This window comes from Myotis yumanensis, unplaced genomic scaffold, assembly GCF_028538775.1.
Source record: "Myotis yumanensis isolate MYYU_CA2020_CCGP unplaced genomic scaffold, mMyoYum1.0.hap1 SCAF_6, whole genome shotgun sequence".
NCBI classification, from domain to species: domain Eukaryota; kingdom Metazoa; phylum Chordata; class Mammalia; order Chiroptera; family Vespertilionidae; genus Myotis; species Myotis yumanensis.
In genome coordinates this window covers 75,158,107-75,179,748 of record NW_027223757.1, presented here as the reverse complement: position 1 = coordinate 75,179,748, position 21,642 = coordinate 75,158,107, and the positions used below count along the sequence as shown (strand labels likewise).

The window sequence follows — 21,642 nt, the reverse complement described above, 5'->3', positions numbered from 1 at the left end:
CCCCTCCCCTCCCCCACACACACATTCTACTTTTTAAATGGGTGCTTATATAGGCTTTGGAGGCAAATCATTTATACAATCATTTAAATTGAATTGGTTGATTTTTTTTCAATTGGTATGATTGATTCAGATGTGGAAAATCAGATTATGTCAGGTAAATTTATTGAGTAAGTTCCTTCTTAAGGGAGGTCTATATTTTGTCTAAGTAAAGCAGAACTTCAACACCTGCTTTCTGTCTTTCTAATATCAAAGCTTACTGTAGATGGCATTCTCGTTTCTGTAATGGTTTATTGTGGTTATTATACAATAGTCAACTCATATAATTGAAACATTGATTTGTTCATTTCCAGTAAGATTGCCAGCTTATTTGATTCAATTAATTATGGGGATACCCTTGATTCAATTAATTATGGGGATCTGGTTCTGAATGTCCTGGATACACACACACACATGGCCTCACCCCATCCCTACTCTTTATTCACCTAATAATCTATCATTTCTGCTTCTAACCAAACGTGTTATAGTGGAAACAAGGTTGTTTCCTAATAAGTGTTTTGTTTTAAGTTTAATGTAAATCATTAAATTATGTATTTTATTATACACAATATTTTCTAATATGTAGTTTTCATGATTAGAGTAAATAGTTACTAAATTTACATTTTGTGACCTATCCTTTCTGCAATTGGAAAATTTCTGCTTTCATTTAAATCTCTGTAAGGCACATAATAAGATGGGTGAAATTACTGAATTTTATCACATTCAGGAAATGTTTAGAGGACATGTGTAAGAACACTCTTAGAGCATTTTCTAGAAGTTTGCACTGTTATCTTTTTTGTTGTTATTGGAAGCCATTTGGAGTAATACTTAAAAGACTGGAGGCATTTGGTAAGCTATACTCAAGTTTTCATTTATAGAGTTGCTGCTTGGTAACTGTTTGATGCTGGAAAATCACATAACCTCTTAGTTTTATCATTAATAATATTGGGATACTAATAACCTTATTTAGTTGATGTAAGACTTAGGTTGGATAATGTATGAAAAGCCCTTACAAAAGGTGATACCTCCTCCCACCCGTCCCAACCCTGAGGGTGGTTATTTTGACAGGAATTGGTATAATTATGGAGGTGTTGCTTCATTCTCCATAGTTAGTAGTGATTTCAAATTATTCTTTAATCAGTTATCAGCCTTAAAGTCAATTAACATTTGCCCCAAACTTTGTGAGAGCCTTTGAGTTACTTGAAGTTTACACTGAATCATCAAACAGACTTAATATAAACTAGAAAAATAATAAACTCAGATTCAAATAAGATTCTTGACTTTAAATTTGTTTGAGTAGGAAGCTTTGCTTTGGACTTTCTCTTACAATATGACATTTGAATTGTTGTTTGTGACACCTCAAATATGTTCATGTCTTTTGAAAGACTATAAGGGATAATTTTCTGGTGAAAGGTAAAAACCAATTCATTGATGTCACACTTGTAAATATTTGGTTGCAATTATTATGTTTACTAAGTGATGTCTGAATCTGAGAAGTCTATGGACTGTAACATTGCAATACTTACCATCTCTCTTTAAGACTTTGAGGAAAATGGGCATCTGCCGGAAGCCGGTCCATCCTTGCTGCTTGACACAGTCACTGCAAGAAAGAAACATCTGCACAGCATATGTTTCAAGGGACCTGGCATATATAGCATATTGTTCTTAATATGTTTGCTCTCCTTAGTGCCATGTGTTTTCACCAAGGTCACCTCTCTGAGAAAGGTTGTTTCCCCAGGTGGGGATTTTTCCCTGAGGTTAGGGAGGGGATACAACCCCTTAATTAAGTGCCAGGCGGGTAGTTAAGCTACATAATCTTTACTCCCTGGAATGGAGATAAGAAACTCCCTAACCTTTGTAATAGAAATTGACAGGATTAAAATCGGCTGGTATAAATACGGATGTAACAAGACAATAAACATCAGATCCTCATCAGATCCTCATCAGCTCCTAACTAGAACTCCGACCAGAACTTTGGCTGGAGATCCTGGCTAGAGGTCCTGACTAGGCTGCTGATCAACTGAAGGCTGTCTTCGTGTCATTCCTTCTTCGCCGACTCCGTCCACACCTTTGGGGACCCCTGGACCTGCTCGGGTTGGAGCCCAGCAGGCATCTTTCTTATATACCTGGTTGGGACTCAATGTGTCACTGACTTTATAAAGATTCTTAGATTAGACTCAAGCAGGGATCACACAAGTTAACAACTCCTGCACCACAGAGTAAAAAAGGGAAGACAAATTAGATCCAGAAAAAAAAAAAATTGTTTTCCTTGAGAATATCCTGAACAGATTAGCACAGACTATTCAAAATCCCTATTTCTGGGTGCTCTTTAAAAATATAATATATAGTCTATAAATCATGACTACTAGAAATTCATCAGTATTTTCATAAATAATATTGGCATACTAAAAACCTTATTTGTTGTAAGGCTCAGGTTGGTTAATGTATGAAAAGCCCTTAATGTAGTTCTGACACACAGGAATCACTTAATAATAGCACCAATACTCATTTGTCCAAATTTCTTCATTGATTTGACCAATATTTATTGTGTGTCTGCCATACTGAAGAGTCACTGGGATGAGAGATGAACAAGGGCCCCATTCCTAAAACATACAATGAGGAAGACATTAAACAATTAAATGAGCAAGATACTTTCTTATAGAAATTAGAGGAGAGCTAGCCAGAGAACTGGTCAATGTTAAAGCAAACTTATAAATTTGCTAATTTTCAATGTATCAGTATGTCCATTGGATTTCCAGATTTCCTTGGATGATTATAAAATAGTTTAACTAAATAATGATAAAATGTATGACTAATTCCTAATTTGGGGGCCTTTGGTGAAAGGCCGTCTTTTCTCCATTAAGAGAAGACAAGAAAGCCAATGCAAGAAAATCAGTTTCCTTTTTTATTATTTCTTGTACACATTGTTCCATGTCCCATAGTGTTTTCTAGGATGACCCAAAAGCATTAAAAGCACCATCAAGTCAGAAAAATTAAAGTCAAAGTTTTCTCTAATTCATGGTATACTTGACCCTTGTTATTTTAAAGTATAGTTGACCCTTGAACAACACACGTTTGAACGTGCAGGTCTACTGATATTTCAGTAAACAGTACAAGTGTAGTTTCTCTGCCTTATGATTTTTAAAATAACATTCTCTTATCTCTGATTTACTTTATTGTAAGAATACAATATATAATACATATAATATATGAAATTATGTGTTAATTGACTGCTTAAGTTGTCTGAAAGGGTTCCAGTCAACAGTAAGCTATTACTCATTAAGTTTGGGAGGAGTCAAAAATTATATTTGGGGTTTTGGCTGTGTAGGAGGTCAGCATCCTTAACTCCCACATTGTTCAAGGGTCAACTGTGATTTAATTGAGGTTATCTTAAGTGTAATAGAAATTAAACTAGGCTAATGACATGTTGAATGGTTTCCATTGGTCACTTTGTGGGATTGATTATATTAATTTATCATCAACATTTCACTGGATTATTATTAACAGGTGCCAAATTCAACAATAATAATAACTAATATTTTAAATCTTACCTTTCATAGAAGTTTAACTATCTCATTTAACCTTTCATTAATCCTATGAAGTGGATGTTGTTATTACAAAATCTCCATTTTACAGAGGAAGGAATCAGGTGTCAGAAGTCACAATAGGCAAAACCAACCCAGGTCTTCCACATGTCAAAGCCTTTGACATTAATACGAATGTAAACCTACAGAAGCTGGGAATAGTGTGTCTGCCTTAAATATTTTATCCACAAGTATTTATTGTCTGGGTTTAAGTTCTTCATGCCCCAAACCGTTAGTCAAACTTTGAATAAATAATTTCATATTTAGTGATAGTTGATGATAATATTTTACTAAATTTCTAGTGTTTTAAATCACTTGCTTATATTTAAAATAATTCATAATTTATCAGGTAATTTATGAGTGATTATTTCTCATGAGAGTCATTTTTTTAAAAAAATATATTTTATTGATTTTTTACAGAGAGGAAGGGAGAGAGATAGAGAGTTAGAAACATCGATGGGAGAGAAACATCGATCAGCTGCCTCCTGCACATCTCCTACTGGGGATGTGCCCGCAACCCAGGTACATGCCCTTGACCGGAATCGAACCTGGGACCTTTCAGTCCGCAGGCCGACGCTCTATCCACTGAGCCAAACCGGTTTCGGCGAGAGTCATTTTTAAAGAGTTTCTTTCCCTCTATGTAAATGAATGAATTTTCTATTTAAATTTATATTTCATTCTGTTTTAATTCTATCATTTTTGGAGGTGAATGTCATTTTTTTTTCTTTGCATTACACTGACCTTTGTAAATGTTCATTTTTTTATTAACTAATACCAGTTTAAATTAATTCCATTCATATAATTCAAAATCATAGTATACTCTTAATAAAGAGCAACCTCAGAAAATAGGGCAAGTATTTGGACCTATTACTAATTTATAAAAAAAACACCCTTAGTTGAAATCACATTCTATTGATAACAGCTTATATTATAAACTGTCTACACTTCAGGGATTATTTTTAATGTCAGAGAAATAACAGAATATTGAATATTATATAGTGTGCAGGTAAGATCTCATTTTAATGAGCTTGAGGGACAGAAAATGTCATTACAATTTCATACATACTGCTTTCAAAATATCACAATATATTAAAAAGTGTCAAACTTTATTAAAAATATTCCCCACTATATATACAGATATTCATATAAAGGTCATCGTCTCCAATTTAGCCAGCTCACAAACTCCCCTTGTTGCTGTACTTGGAAATGTTGCTAGGCTGGAGCGTTTCAGAGGTGATGTGCACTAATGTAGTATTGGATTTCAGGCTGAGGTGACTCACTTAAATCCAATCCACTTAAATCCAGACGTGGGTTCAAATATGCTTCCATAGGATGTAAGCAGAGATTAGATGAGTTACTGGAATAGTTATAAACAATTTAAGCAAAACATTATACTCTACTGATCCGTCTTATTTCATTCTTTTATGTTTAGAAATATTTCTATGGTATGCGCATGTGAAAGGGGATGAGGAGGAAATGGAAGATAATTATCTGCGTTCTACTAGTGAGGAGGGAAAGAAAGGATTTAATGAGGCAAGTTTTATGCCTTGTATTCTTCTCATCATCACTTCAGACTTCAAGCATGATGGTGCCGTAATCTAGGCTATAGAATATAGCTCATGGGATTTTGTTTCACAGAGCGCTATTCTCACACTCGTCTCTAACGCTGTCCTTCACAGTCAGTATTCACAGGAATAGATATGAGTGACTAAAAACTTAGGGTTGTTCAAATCCAATTTCTTTGAGTTCATTTTTAGGTACTTCAAGTTGCTTCTCTACCTTAGTTTAGTTGACTGATAGGCAGTTGTTCCTATATAATAGCCTCCTCCCTGCACTCACGGCTCCAAGCTCAACTCACCAAACAATATTCCCTCACTTTTTGAAAAATAATTGCTACAATTTTGATAGCATAACTATAGCTACAACACTTAACAAACATAATTAACCTGTATTAAGCAAGCAAAAGGGGGCTTCCCAAGAGGTCTAACATGATTAGGTTGATTGAAAGAGTGGCTTATAGTCATAATGATACACATAAGCGAATATTTTTTCTTTGGTAAAGGACCTGCAGTAGCTTTATAGATATTTATTCCACCCCAAGGTTCACATTGAACTCTGTCCTTACTCTGGGAAGTTTCTTGTAATACTGATATGAAGTCTGTTATATTAGATGAAATAAAAATGTACTGGGGCTATCTAAAGTCTTTAATTATTATGTCATGATCCCCAGTGAAGGAATTTTGGGGACTTCTGGGGACTGGATACAAAGCTATTTGGGTTTTCCCTAATTTAATTAATAAGTTTGCTTGAGAATTTTATCTTTTTCCTCTAATAGTTTGATATTCTTTAACACAATTTACTGATAAGTGTTAGTAAAATAGTTAACTTGTGCAAATAGTTTATTTTAAATGTGTAGCCTCTTCTTTCCTTTAATACAGAGAGACAAATTTAACTTCTGTTTTAGTCAAGATGCATTTAATTCAGCATATTTCACAGTAGATATTATTTAACTTAGGAAATTCATAGAGAATTCCCTCACTATTGCAACAATGTAAAATTAACTAAAGGGAAAAAACTAAGATTTCAAAAGAAATAATTATTACTCATATGTGCAAAATGAAGCTAGGTGAACAGAAAAAACACTGGTGCCAGAGGAAATAGTAGTTTTCCACAGGTATCACAGGAAACGCATTTCAGGGCTACACACATAGGAGGATTTGAGGTGTAGTAACAAGATTTCTTAGAGCGAAAACAAAAAACTACCTCCAGGTACACCATGCCCAATGTCTCATCGACAATCAGGCATTTAGTAAGGAGTATGCCTCTGAAAACAGGAGAAAAAACAAAGTTTAGTGATCAGAGCAAACTGTAAACCCGTTTCTGAGTCTGTAAGGTTGTCTGTTGAGAAGGATTTTAGGTGCAAGGCTTTTGCTGGAATGAAAGCAAACAGCTACAATCTGATAGATCCTCGGTGGCTGCATTTTGAACATCCCTGGTGATGTCATCAGGCGATCAGGTTAATCCTATATGGCGGACACAGCCTTAGAAAAAAGTTCCCAGTAATTCCAAGACAAAGGATGGGAGAAAAAGGAGATATTAGTTTGGAGGGTTGAAGAAAACTAGGAGAATTCAGGATTCAGTTCAGTTTACAGGTGACAAATAAAACTTTGAAGACTTTTAACTGAATTGGAGTGTGATATCCCAAACTGGGCATTATGATTTTTTTATTGAAACAAAATTTCTCCCCCTGAAATCATCCTCATTTTTATTAAAGAGCCAAATTAACGCCAATTTATTTAGTATATTACTAGGTGTACCGGTTAATAATGCAGATTTTTTTCAATAGATGGAGTTACACATACACTGAGTGGCCAGATTATTATGACCACCCCATCAGTACTTCATTGACACTTCCAAAAATACTGAATATTGAAAATTTCCTAAGCAAATACTCTCAAGGTTTTTTTATTATTATTATTTGCATAACTAATTCACTTCATTGTACTGATGGGGTGGTCATAATAATCTGGCTACTCAGTGTATGTTGCTATATATGCTATTTGATATGTATGCTATTTTGTTGTATTGACAACAAGCTTCAAAACTTCATGTCAAATTTGCTGAAGGTGTTAACATCATAGATATTTTTACGATTAAAAATGTCAAATTTCGTGCCAGAAAAGAGCATTTGTGGGAAGTTTTAATTCATTATTTTATTTTGAAGAAAAGTGCTGCTGAAAGTTATCGTATACTTCAGGAAGCTTATGGTGAACACACTCCATCTCAAGATACTTGTGAACGCTGGTTTAGACACTTTAAAAGTGATGATTTCAATGTTAAGGACAAAGAACATCCAGGTCAATTTAAACCACGCTTTGATCGTAAAATGACCAGAATGGGCCAGAAGACATGACAAAGTAATTTTGCTTCATGATGACACACCATCACACACTTCAAAACCAGTTAAAAACACGTTAAAAGATCTTGCCTGGAAAGTATTAACCCACCTGCCCTATTCACCAGACCTTGGTCCTTCAGATTACCACTTCGTCCAATTGATGGCACATGTACTTTCTGAGCAGCACTTCAAAATGTACGAAGAAGTGGAAAATTGGGTCTCTGAATGGTTTGCCTCAAAATGAGAAAATTTCTATTGGGATGGTATCCACAAATTACATGAAAGATGGGGGAAATGTGTAGCTAGTGATGGGACATTACTTTGAATAAAGCACTTTTGATGTTTCTCTTGAAATTATCGTGTTTTCTTTGATTACAAAATCCACATTATTAACCGGTACACCTAGAAAGTCCAGTTTCAATTCGTCCTGGTTATTGCATAAACGCAGTGAGAATAGCAATTGATCACATAGGCTCTTTTAAATCTGCTTTCTGGAATATCATAAGCAATCTCCAGAATGAGCTTTAATTAGCCTTTTAGGGCAATGAAGCCAAGCCACACAGTTGCTATCAGGTTTGCCTACTATACCTATAGGTTTCCTGGGGTGCCTCTAACTGGCCAAACCTCTCATTGCACAGTTTATATTGGGGCTAGACCTGTTGCAAAAGAAGATTAGGGACTGAGGGTGAAGTTTCGAGTATGCACCCCAAAATGGATCTCTCTAGGCACTGTGGATGGAGGTGGTATTGCCCATTGTCTTCAGGGAGAGAGATTTACTTCCTTGTAGAAGAGCGTGACTGTCCTCAACACTCCCCAGCCCTGCAACACACAACCAAAACCCCAGGATGATGTGCTACCCGTTTCTGGCCTTGGTATTTCGAGACCCATGGCTTGCCCCGCCTCCAACAGAGGTGAAGGCCTTCCCGGAGATTGTAATATGGTTTCTGTCCGGGTTGGAGTGTTACCCCATCTTCTGAGGGCAGCCTTACCAACAGTCACAGTGATGATCGAGCATTGCGTAGTTGGATTCACCCTGCTCAGTCAGGTGGCTTTAGCTCTACATGGACTATAAGTACGGCCCGTTTCCTCAAGCGAGGCTTCTCTGCTTGATGGCCTTTAGCCCTGTCTGGCCTTTCCTGAGGTCCCACCCTCATGTCTGTCTGTGTGAGGGGTGCCTAGTGCCTCCACTGCCTTGGGTAGAAACTCGTCCTATAAGTGGCCTTTAATAGTCGGGCTGCTGACCTATTTCCTGCCTTTCACAGTCCCAGCAACCCTGGTCCTTCAAGGGCCCTAGTAGGCAGATGGCAGGGAAGGGGGGTGCCTGTGATGTCATCACCAAGGCTCTCATGGAAAATTGGTTTTAAACACCAGAGGACCCAGGGGGGACTAGAGAAGATCCCTGGTGTCCTACGGATATGGCCCTAGTTGGGCCAGACAGACAAGACAGTATCTCTGGCCCTAGTGGTGAATCTTGTCAGCCTTCTCTAAGATCATAAATTGCTGGATATCCCTGTGTCTGAGAGCATAGGAGTTGTTGGAAAGATTAACAAACATTCATTCAGTCTCAAGATTAGCTTCCTCTTGTGGAAGTTCTTTTAAAATTATTTTCCCAAATTGTTTAATATAAACCTCCCCATTTTGGTAACTGCTTGCAAGTAAAGGCTTTCTATTTATTGTACACCAGCAGGAGAATTAATTTTGGCCTTGGAGGCACAATTTCCCATGTTTAACTGCACAGTTCAGGGAACTTGGCACCCTGGGCTCACAGGGCTCTTGGGCTACAAAGGAGCAGCAGCAGTTGTAACAGGAGCAGGGCACATGGCAATGAGCTATGAGCCCCAGGTGCTCCCACTGGGTGCTGGACTGGCAGCAGCCCCCATTGCATAGGGGCCCAGGCTTCAGGCGAGCCACAGAACCAAGGGAATGCTGTCTGGCCTTGGGGCCATGGAGAGGGAGCAGAGGGAAGGAGGGGAGTTTCTGATTTGGAGCTGGAATGAGCAGGCAGTAAAGCAGCAGGGGTGAGGATGAAACAAAGAGTCTGAGAGTATACACCGGCAGCAGCAGAGGGAGGACAGATGAATGAAGAAAAGGCTTCTGAGGACAAGGGAGGTGAGGTCCCAGCTCTCTTTGCATAAACCACAGCTCCTCCTTGTCCCTTCATGGTGTACAGTCATCACTGTCCTTGGAAAACAGCATGCGTGTGGTGTCATAGTAAAAGGACCTCCCGCAGTGCCATCTTGGCTTCTACTGCCCATGCCTCAACAGAGGAATTTCCCCCTCACTATTTATCCCTCCCTGCTTAATGGGAGCGGGTGGGGGTGGGGAGGGAGGAGCCCATTGCTCCCTGAGGACATTGGAAAGCTGGTCTTTCCTGCCTATTTAAGGATTGGAGTGTGTTTGGTGGAGGGTGTGGCTCTTTTCTGGAGTGTCTGTGAAGCTGCCCCTTCCTAGTTAATCCACTTAGATGTCTGGCTCCCTCTGTTTTTATTAATATCTAACTAGCTGCCTACTGTAAGAACATGGTAATGTACACTCTGAAGGGCGTTTTCTGCAGCAATGACTAATCATAACCTCAGTGCACACTCACCGGGTCTACAGCAATTAGAGACAGGGGCACTTAGCCAAGACAGCCTGCTGCCAGGTATGGTGGCGAGCAGTGACAGTCCTGAAGAGTGGCATGACACAAAAAACAAAAAACAAACAAGGATCGCAGGTGCCTCATCATTATGTTTGGTGATTCACATGCCTCTACGGTGTACAGTGGGGCCTTGACTTACGAGTGTCCCGACTAACGAGTTTTTTGAGATACGAGCCATCTCTTGGCCAATTTTTTGCTTTGAGTTGCGAGCTAAAATTCGGGTTATGAGTCAGCTTCAGATACCCCACCACTAGTTGGCGCAGCGAACATGACAGTGAAAGCCACAACATCAGCCCAGCATCACTTGTCTCACTCGTTCACTTTTTGATTTGACTTACGAGTAATTTGAGTTACAAGCTCCATCACGGAACGAATTAAACTCGTAAGTCAAGGCCCCACTGTACTTGGCAATATTGTAAAAACCACCAAGTTTTCAATGTTCTCAGTATGTTTCATCTCTCAGAATGAAAAAGCCATATTGACACATTTATAATAAACCCTGACAAATGTTTGCCATTTTAAAAAGAATAGAAATATTTAGGAACACAACTTTATTATATTTTAGCTAAGTATATTTATAATTATGCACCCGTATGTGGGCTGTTTCCCATGAAAGGTGAAGGCTTAGCTGATGTGGGAGCTCAGCCTCCCGTTTAAATGCAGGAATGCTTGTTAAAATATAACTGTTAAAATATGCCTACGTAACCCAACCTAAAAGAAAGGCAAACCTCCGAGTGCCAGAAATGAAGGGGAGCTCCAGGCAAAAGTATCACAGAAAAGAAGAAGCTAAAGCGTGATGGGACATAGGTACCTCAGAACATAGGTGCTAGCAGGCAGGAGTTTAGATTTTAACTTTCACTACATAACAAGTCTAAGACCTGTAAAAGAATTCTTTGTATACATCTGTGATGGCAGAAATCATGCCCCGGCGGGAAGCGACAAACCAAATGTACTTGGAGATTCAGAAAAGGACTGTTTATTGGCACCAATGCTGGCTCAGCGAGGTCCTCTCCAGAGGCTGAGCTCCGAGCAAAGCCAGGTTTGGCCTTATATATCTCCCTAGGCTCTATGTCTCCCTCATATGGTATATGTACACATTCTCGACATTCTTTCTATGATACATGCTAAGCTTCCAGGTATTTCACCGGCCTTCCACACCCATTGCATTCACGCTGAATGCTTGTTGCCTAGGCTACAGAAGGAGGACTGGTTCCTTATTTGCTCCTAGAGCAGTGATGGCGGACCTTTTGAGCTCGGTATGTCAGCATTTTGAAAAACCCTAACTTAACTCTTGCTGTGTCACATATAGAAATGTTTTGATATTTGCAACCATAGTAAAAAAAAGATTTATATTTTTGATATTTATTTTATATATTTGAATTCCATTTAACAAAGAAAAATCAACCAAAAAAATGAGTTCGCGTGTCAGAGGTGTCACAGGTTCGCCATCACGGTCCTAGGGGAAAGTTCCTGGACCGCAGGCAGGGAGTGCTGCACACATGCGGGCAGACCTCCCCTGCTTCTCACTGTCAATTTGCCCCAAGAAGCCAGCGTGATTACAGGAGCTGAGGCATAGTTATGGTGGTGCAAGCAGAGAGGGGGTTTGCCATCTCACATCCAGGAGTCTAGAAGGCCATGTTGGACATAAAAAAGAAACAGAACAAAGATAAATCCATCTATTGTCTTTGCCTTATACTCTTGGGTAGTAAAATAGATATCCATAAGAAATAGGTCCTAAGTCTGTGAAATTTAAGATGTGGTGATATGTCACCCTTGATATTTAGAAATATCAGGGCGATAAAATAAAATGGAAACAGATCCAGAGCCAGTAAAATTCAACAAGGATGAATTTGAAATATATTGTAGAGATAGTTTTCCAACTCAGGGTTTCTCAGACACCTTCAGAAATCATCACCAGTTACCCTGACTAAAGATAAACTTTAAAAAAGCCATAAAATGAGTATAGATTATCATGGGGGAGAGGCATGAGAGAGAGAGAGAGAGAGAGAGAGAGAGAGAGAGAGAGAGACAGCAGATATAAGAAATAGCAATGCGGGGAGGGCTATATAAAAATCTGGAAAGAATTAACAAATGTATTAAAACCGTGAATAGGAGTTATAGTTGTCATAAAACATATTTGAAAAAGAACCAAATAGAACTTCTGCTAGTTAAAAATAAATTCATTAAATAAAAGTTCAATTGTGTTAAACATACTAGTATACAGTTGAAGAAAAACTCATTAACTGTTGATATTATATATGGAAAACCTCCAGAATGCAGCAAAATGATATAAAAAAAATATGAAAGGGAATCTTATAAAAATGGATGCTGGATTGAGAAGATCCAACATATATTTTATAGAAGCTCCACAAGATGAGATTAGATATAATCGGAGAAAGGTAATAATTGAAGAGGTATTCATAGAGGATTTTCCAGAATTGAAGAAAAATATGCACGCTCAAAATGAATAAACCAAGTCCCCCAAAAAGAAACATAAAAATAAACTCACCCGCAGACACGTCATAATGAAATTACAGAATGTCAGAGAGAAAAATCTGAAATGCTAAACAGTTGTGAAGACAGCTGATCTGCCAAGTCATGACATTTCGATTGACAGCAGTAACAGAAGCCAGAGCCAGGGGGATAGTACCATGAAGATGCTGTGGGACAATGACTAGTACCCCAGAATTCGATGTCCAGTGGAACTCCCATTCAAGAATGAGAACAAACTAAAAATATTTTCAAAGTCCAAGACAGTAAGGCCTGAAAAAACTACCAAAGGATTTACTTCAGTAAGAAAGAAACTAAATCCACACTAGAGTAAAATGCAGAAACAAAGGATAAGGAAATAATAACAACCTCCTCTTTAACTGAAAACAACTAAAAACCAAATCACTTTATTTCAGAAATTATGAAAACTCTGGGGTTACTTTTATATAAAGATACTTAAAGAAAAATAAGTTTTTGTTTCAATTTGCATAAGTATATATAAATATACAACAGTGCTGCTATATTTAAGTAAAATGTGGAGTATGCAGAGAATGAAATATTATGTGATCTTGAAGAATTTTTTTTAAACCTCACCCAAGGACATGCTTAGAGAGGGAGGGAGGGAGGGAGAGAGAGAGAGACAGAGAGAGAGAGAGAGAGAGAGAGAGAGAGAGAGAGAGAGAAAAGAAACATCAATGCTAGAGAGAAACATTTTGTCTTTTGTGTACTCCTCAACTGGGGATCAAACCCACAACTCAGGTATATGCCCTGCCCAGGAATCAAACTGGCAACCTTTTGGTGCACAGAATGATGAGCCACTCCAGCCAGCACCTTGAAGAATTTTTGATGTCTTGTGATAGTGCTTAGGTTAAGATGTTCAGGGAAATCAACATATAAAACATCATATTCATTATTATGTGAGCTGAATAAAAACACACAGGAAAAACATTTTAAGACAATGTATCAAAAATGCATTTTTGGTGGCAGAATAATATCTTTCTTTTAATTTTGTACTTTTTCAAAATTTTACAATGGATATATCTATTACTTTAATAGTAAAAGAACTTGAAAATACTTAGTAACATAGATATATTATTTTAGTAAGTTATGATTTTTGCTAAATAAATGCCATATTTATATTTTGCAGGCAAACCTCTCTTCACCATCGTCTACAGTATCTGAGAATCAGCTGGTACGTATCCTCTTTCTAAGTCATAGACCTAGTTTAGAAAATTCTGACCCTTCAAGACAAGTTTATTTGAGCAAAAGTGAACTGAGAATACGTTGACTTCATATAAGTTTATTTGTTTACTTTTTTAATAGAAGCTTTAGTAATGCTCCATGAAGGTTGTTTTGCAAGCTGCACACATACACAAACCCAGACACAGACCCTATTTGCCAGTAATTTGCATTTAGTAGTGATGTTAGAATAGAATTGGTGAGGATCAGAAGCAAGCTGTTGGAATTTAGAAAAGGAGAGAACTCATGTCCTGATGGGAGAGATCAGAAGAGGGTTCAAAGAAAAGGTCATGTTAGATAATGCAGAGTAGGCTCTGGACTTGAGGAAATGAGACTGGACTAGACCAGTGATGAGCAGTAGAAATATGGTGAAAATCATAATGCAGGCCACATATGTAATATAAAATTTTTTAGCAGCCACATTTAAAAAGAAACAGATCATATTCAATATTATATTATTACTAGAGGCCCGGTGCATGAAATTCGTGCATGGGGGGTGTCCCTCAGCCTGGCCTGCACCCTCTCCAATCTGGGACCCCTCAGACATCCCTCTCACAATCTGGGACTGCTGGCTCCTAACCACTTGCCTGCCAGCCTGCCTGCCTGCCTGATTGCCCCTAACCGCTTCTGCCTGCCACCCTGATTGCCCCCAACTTCCCTCCCCTGCAGGTCTGATCGCCCACAACTGCCCTCCCCTGCTGCGACCCGCCTCCTCTGGCAGGCCCCGCCTCCACTGTGCACATGGCCATCTTGTGATGGCTATCTTATGATGGCCATCTTGTGACAACACTAGGGCATGATGCGTGAGGGCGTGACGACCAGCCTAGGCTATTATTAGTATAGACTAGAGGCCCGATGCATGAAATTCATGCAAGAGTAGGCCTTTGCAGCCGCAGTGGCTGCCTGTATCCATCCCTTGCAGCCGTGGCTGCTGCCTCCATCCTTCCGCTGCAGCCCTGGCTTTGTCCTGAAGGACGTCTGGTCTAATTAGCATATTATGCTTTTATTATAGATATGTTCAATTATATTATTATTATGTATTATCTATATATATAAAAGCCTAAGCGACCAAATGACAGAACAACCAGTTGATCATTCACTATGATGCGCACTGACCACAGGGGGAAGATGCTCAATGCAGGAACTGTCCCCTGGTGGTCATTGTGTTCCCACAGTGGGAGTGCCGCTCAACTGACCATTGGGTGCCAGATGCCGGGCTCACAGCTGGCAAGCGCTGTGGTGGCACAAGCCTCTCCTGCCTCCTCGGCAGTGCTACTGAGCGGTGGCTGCGGTGGCAGGTGCCCAGCCTGGGCTTGGGCTCCTCCCTAGCTGCCTGCTACTTCTGGCACTACTACATACCCAAGGGTCCCGGATCGTGAGAGGGCACAGGCCAGGCTGAGAGACCTCACTGGTGCATGAATCCGTGCACCAGGCCTCTAGTGTATAATATTCTATAACAGTATATTATATGTTATATTCAACAGTGTGTTTTACTTAATTATAAATATCATTTTAACATATAAACAATATAAAATTGAAATGTTTTACATTACCTTTTTGGGACACTGTCTTGGAATCCTGTTGTGCATTTAACTTTTACAGTAAATCTCAATTCAGACTAGTCACATTTCAAGGGTTCAACACAAGGACTAGTGACTGCTGTGTTGGGGGCACATATTGAGACTCTAGAATCTGATATTTATAGATAAATATTTGAAACATAGGAGAACTATGTTTTCTTAGTAAATTGAAACTATGAAATAAGTTGACTACTAATAAATATTTTCTTTATAATTTTAATTGTTTATAACTAAATTCCTGAACAGTAGGCACCTTCAGGAAGATTAATAAAAATTTCTAGAAAATCAGTTTAAGACACTAAGAAGACAAAATCACTGCTTAATACTGATTTTCCCCCTTTTAAAAATTTGTTTTAGTGTCCTACATCCATGGCCATCAAGTCATCTTGTTATCATGTCACAATGACAACAATATTTTTATTTTGCCTAAAAAAATCATAAAAGGGTATTTTTAACTCTTAAAGTAGCCTATTCAATCAAACTGCTGGCTATGGTGGTATATATATATATATATATATATATATATATATATCCTATATAATAAAAGCCTAATATGCTAAGTGTCTGGCCAACAGATCAGCCATTAAACCAATCAAAGCGTAATATGCTAATGATATGCTAAGGCCGCTCAACTGCTCACTATGACATGCACTGACCACCAGGGGCCAGACAGTCAACTGATCAACCAGTTGCTATGACATGCACTGCCCACTGGGGGTAGACGCTCCAACCACTAAGTTAGCTTGCTACTGAGGTCCAGCTGACTGGGACTGAGTGAGACAGGCTGGGCATGCCCTGGAGTCCTCCTGTGGTCCCTCCCCGGCTGGCCTACTTCCTGCATCCAGCCACGATTGTTCACTGGTGGGGTTCCTTGGCCTGGCCTGCGCCCTCTTGCAATCTGGGACCTTTCGGGGGATGTCGAAGAGCTGGATTAGCCCAATCCCACAGGCCTCCCCCGCGGCCCTGATCAGTCCTGATGCCGGCCAGGCCAAAGGACCCCACTTGTGCATAAATTCGAGCACTGGGCCTCTAGTGTGCATATATATACATACACACACACACACACACACACACACACTAGAGGCCTAGTGCATGAAAATTCATGCATGGGGGGGTGTCCCTCAGCCCAGCCTGCACCCTCTGGCAGCCCGGGTCCCCTCAGGGGATGTCCACCTGCCAGCTTAGGCCCACTCCCTGGGGTATCAGGCCTAAGCTGGCAGTCAGACATCCCTCTGGCAGCCCAGGAGCCCTTGGGGGATGTCCCACTGATGGCTTAGGTCCGCTCCCTGAGGGCAGAGGCCTAAGCTGCAGTCGGACATCCTTAGCACTGCCAAGGAGGCGGGAGAAGCTCCTGCCACCACTGCTGCGCTTGCAGCCATCAGCCTGGCTGTGGCTGAGCAGAGCTCCCCCTGTGGGAGCACACTAACCCCCAGGGGGCAGCTCCTGCATTGAGCGTCTGCCCCCTGGTGGTCAGTTCGTGTCATAGCGACCGGTTGTTCCTGGTTGTTCTGATGTAAGGGTCAATTTGCATATTACCCTTTTATTACATAGGATCATATACATATGTGTGTGTATATATATATGTGTGTGTGTGTGTGTGTATATATATATAATGTGTTTGCATGTGTGTGTGTGTGTAGTGTGTGTAATTTTAATGTCAATTGGTTTAGAATAGTGGCAGGTAGTTTAATATAGTTGAAATAATGCTGGAATGGGGGCCAAAAGACCTACCTTATACTTCCTGCTTTGACACTAACTACTGGACTAACAGTAGATAAGTTATGAATCTGTGAGTCTGTGCCTCAAACTCCTAATTGATTGAAACCATTCTATTACATATTTTCCAAGCCTTTCTAGTGCTGTGAGTCTATCATTACTAACACAGTGAAGTGTAGGAGTTGCCATAGAAACAAGCACTGCAATCATGTAATGAAGATGAACAGTTTCCCACTTTAGATATGGAAATATTACCACAACTATTTTAATATTTCAAATAATAATAAACTTATTTCTTGAGAGTAATGTTGAAAATCAATAATATTTTTAATATCCTAATATATATTTATGCTCAATAGAGTAAGAAATACAGATTTTCGATATTGACTGGTTAAATATACTACTATGTATTTAGTTATATACAAATATTTATTTTGGGGGGTATATATATTATCAGACTGACTTAAATATGAGATAGTTCTTGGCTTAATATTTTAAGAAACTATTTCAAAGAGGCAAATATACATAATGACTTCATAGAATGGTACATAGTAAAAACAGCCCATTGTAAACATAATATATAAACATTTTCCTGCGTAACAAAATAATTCCATAAATTTTACATTGTGTTCTCTAGGGTAAAAACAAAAGCATTGCTTTGACTGACTGATGATAATTTCTTTGAATTTACTTTAGACTTTTTCTCTAAAGAGTTCACAGAATTTTTCAACCAAGATTTAAATTAAATTTTAATACCCAAATCCCCTAGAGATATAGAGAGGTTTGTGAAGGGTTTATTATCAAGTAAGCTTATCACATAAAAAAGAACATCTTCTGCATTGATATAATGATTCAGTCCAATCACTTTGAGTTCATTTAATGACATTAACCCTGTATTTAGATTACCTGAGAATAAAATAGATTAGAAATAATTGCATGCAGCGATGTTATATGACATTTGCTTTTAAAGGATTTATAATATTTTTACTTTTAAGTAATACAATTTATGAATAAGATTATATTTTTATTCACTTTTATGAATGAATTTCCAATATTTTTACCATTATGAATTCTCTTCAGGATTAATTTCTGAATAAATTAAATAAGAATGCTTTTGAAAAACAAAACAAATATATATATACACACACACACATATAGATGCTATATAAGAGGTAGTTCTGGTAATACATATTGTTTTTTGTTTATATATGTATCTACTTGTATGTGTAGCACAGAAAAACAAAATTACTGGGAACTTGTGATAGATTATAATTAAAATTAAGTAAGGTTGTAGTTTTGTATATAATAGTAGTTAAATTTATTTGACTTCTGTTTTAAATGGGAAATGAAATAAACTGGTAGAAATGAAAATATATGATAAATTGCTGTGGTAGCAAAAGCTTAATATGGAAGCCATTTTGCTTTTGAGGATTGGCTTTTTAAGGATATATCGCTTTTTCATAAGTTTTTTCTTTTTAACTTGGCTAATGTATTTGCTTCTTTACATTGTCACTGTGCCAATTCAACATTGGAAAGGAAAAAAAAATGACCTGACCCTTACTCTTAAAATATATTTTCATTCTTTATTCTGGAAGCCAAATTATTTAATAGTGGGCTCAGGGAGAATAATTTGGGGGCCCTTATGAAATTAATTAATCTGTGCCTCAGTTTATCTTTTTTTCCATTGAACAATATCACAGTACATCAAAACTGGAAAGAAACTCAGAGATGAGGGTTTTGGAAATACCCATCTATAAAATAGAATTTGATATAATTCCTCTGTCAACTTAAAAGAGTTATTTTAAGACTCACCTATCATAACCCATGATGTTGCCAATGTAGCCCTGTACACATGGGAGGAGTTATTATTGTACACAAAATCTCTAAAATATTATCTCGGAGGTGATATGATGGCCATTTTTACAGATAAATAGATTATCTAAGATCAGAGTGCTAGCGGTCATCCTTGTTCTGTGTGACTTTCAAAGGGAATTGTGGATTTTAGATGATCGGAGGAGAATAAACGAAGGTTGAAGAGGTTGGGAATCTGGGCTTCTATGAAAGTGTGACATTCATTGGACCTCTGTGTGGAGCTAGCGTTTTAGCATTGCCTGCAAAGATGTGATCACCTACAGAAGGAGGAGAAGACTGGGTAGGGCAAATAGAGTGTTGAGGTTTTGCACCTGTGGATGGTGCTTCCCTAGCATAACAAACAGAGCAAAAGAAAAGAGGATCTAGTTTGAACGGTCACATGCTTTCCTAATTCCTGAGCTGAGTCATCACAATATTGACAGGCTGAGAGATCTCTTTTCTCTGGATAAGGAAACAGGGTTAGGCTCTACAAGATGGGGAAAGTGCCAGTCTTCCTGGGAGGAAGGTAGGGGGATGTGGTTTAGATGACATTGGGCTTTTGCTTTTGAAATTTCATGCCATTGAAAAATGTTCATCGTTACTCATGATGGAATACTGAATCTAGAGAGTAAAAAAAAAAAATAGATTTAAAAATTAAGTCACGTGGCTATATACTGGTAAAAGCAAATGCAGCTTCCTGGAACACCATCGAGAAGAGTGCTTAAAGTTGCAGAAACTTTGTTCCCGGTTCTGGTTCTGAATGCCAGCTGATGTGTCCTGCTTTAGTGGTGCATGACTCATCCTTCTGAGGGCTCTTGAGTCTCTGTTGTTCAGAAAATGTGGCCCTGAAAGCTTTTGTGTAGAACTGATGTCTTCTTTAAGCTTAAAGGCAGTTTGTCCTTGACCAGTTTTTCCTTGACACAACATACTTAACTGCTACAGCATTTATCATACACGCCTCCTCAGATTTGAGTCATGCCGTTGTCTTTTCTCTAACCATTGAAATATTTCAATCCAGCCCATCTGTCTTGTGTACATTCTACAAAATGTTTCTTGAGCCATGGGATGTGGCGTATAATTATTGAAATTTCATGTATGTTTATTTTTGTACAACTACCATAGTAATTAAAAGTGTTTTAAAACACACACATCAGTTAGGTACTACTATGGATAGTCTAGATCATTTAGCATTAACACTGTATTATAAATCTGAAAATAGAAAAAAAGTTTTTCTTTCAAATTCCTTTTATGCTGTTTTTCTTTACAAAGTTCTGTCAAATATATTATCTCATTAGATTTTCACATCATTGTATGGCAGGAATTGTTATTTTCATTATTATGATGAAAAAAAACTGAAGTACAGATACCTATAATGCCATGTCAACAGTCCCATGGCTAATGGGTGGTATAAAATCTGTTTTTGTTGTCCTCCCCCAACTCCCAGTCTTAAAATGTAGTGTTTTGAAATTTGAGATATTTCTTTGAGATATTTCTTAACCAAAAAATGGTTAAGAATTTGCTTCAAGCATATAATATTGTTTATTTAAAAATAGTTAAAGCTAATAAACATTTATTAATTGAATGAGTAAATCAGCTATATAATTTAGAGAATAATGTTTTTGTCAACAGTCTTGACTGGTAGAATGTTTCTTGGTTTCTATGGGCTTGTTGCTACAGTAACTCTTAAAAATATAAATAACACCAGAAAATAAAGACAAGACTGAAGCAGATGGTAAAAGAAACAATGATGGCACTTTCAAAGACTCTTTGGATCTATTGAATGGATAGAATTCCTAGCCAGGCTCACAGAATTTTCTATTTTCTGTGTTTTATTACACATCATATTTCATCACAAGGATAAAAATAAGTCCTTAAAAATTGGGACCCTATTTTTAATTCTTTTGTTCCCTCATTACAACCACTTTAGAGCTTACTACTATAGTCAAAGGCAATTAAAAACTTAGTACTAGTTGAAGTTACTAATTTAAGAAAGATGATGCTCTAAGAAGCCATTATTTTAAAATATTAGTAATGGATTTTCTAGGTCAGTACTGGCAGTTAATTTTCAACTTTGTTCTCTAGCCAGAGGCAGTACCAACTTGTTGTCATAGAATTATGAGTACAAGTTCCACAGGGCAGAAACAATCTCTCTGACAGTGGCCTGAGTAGCAATGTTGAAGTAGAAGTATATACTTGATGAGTTATAAACACAAATGAATAGCAGACTCAAGTCAGTGCCTCACAGGCCATTAAAACCTGCCCATAGGCCCTAGAGACTCCACATACTCTATCTCTTGGACTTTTTTTTCTCTTCTCCCTCAAGACTTCCAATAGAGTTAGATATGATCTCCTGAGTTCCACTTTACTTTTGAATTCTCAAAAAAAAAAAAAAATGACAGTATTGTCTTTTGGTGCCAAGTTTTATTACTTATTACCATAAACAAACAGGGGGCAAAAAAATTTTTTTAATGGAGAAGGTTAAATGGATAGGGTTAAACTCCCTAAAGAAGTGTTCTCTGGCCTTGAGTTCTTTTTTTTTTCTTTATTGATTAAGGTATTACATATGTGTCCTTACTCCCACATTACACCCCCCCATTCATGCCCTCACCC

The 21,642-nt window shown here is 38.1% G+C and overlaps 1 protein-coding gene across 10 annotated transcripts in view; it reads left to right on the top strand.

The window, feature by feature from the left end:
• Positions 1-21,642, top strand: part of MLIP (muscular LMNA interacting protein) — a 239,603-nt gene that overhangs the window by 160,792 nt on the left and 57,169 nt on the right. For all 10 annotated transcript variants that reach the window (XM_070418384.1, XM_070418383.1, XM_070418380.1 and 7 more), the window contains one exon: positions 13,794-13,838. In XM_070418384.1, the coding sequence (XP_070274485.1) occupies positions 13,794-13,838 (45 nt within the window). The remainder of the gene's footprint in view (positions 1-13,793; positions 13,839-21,642) is intronic.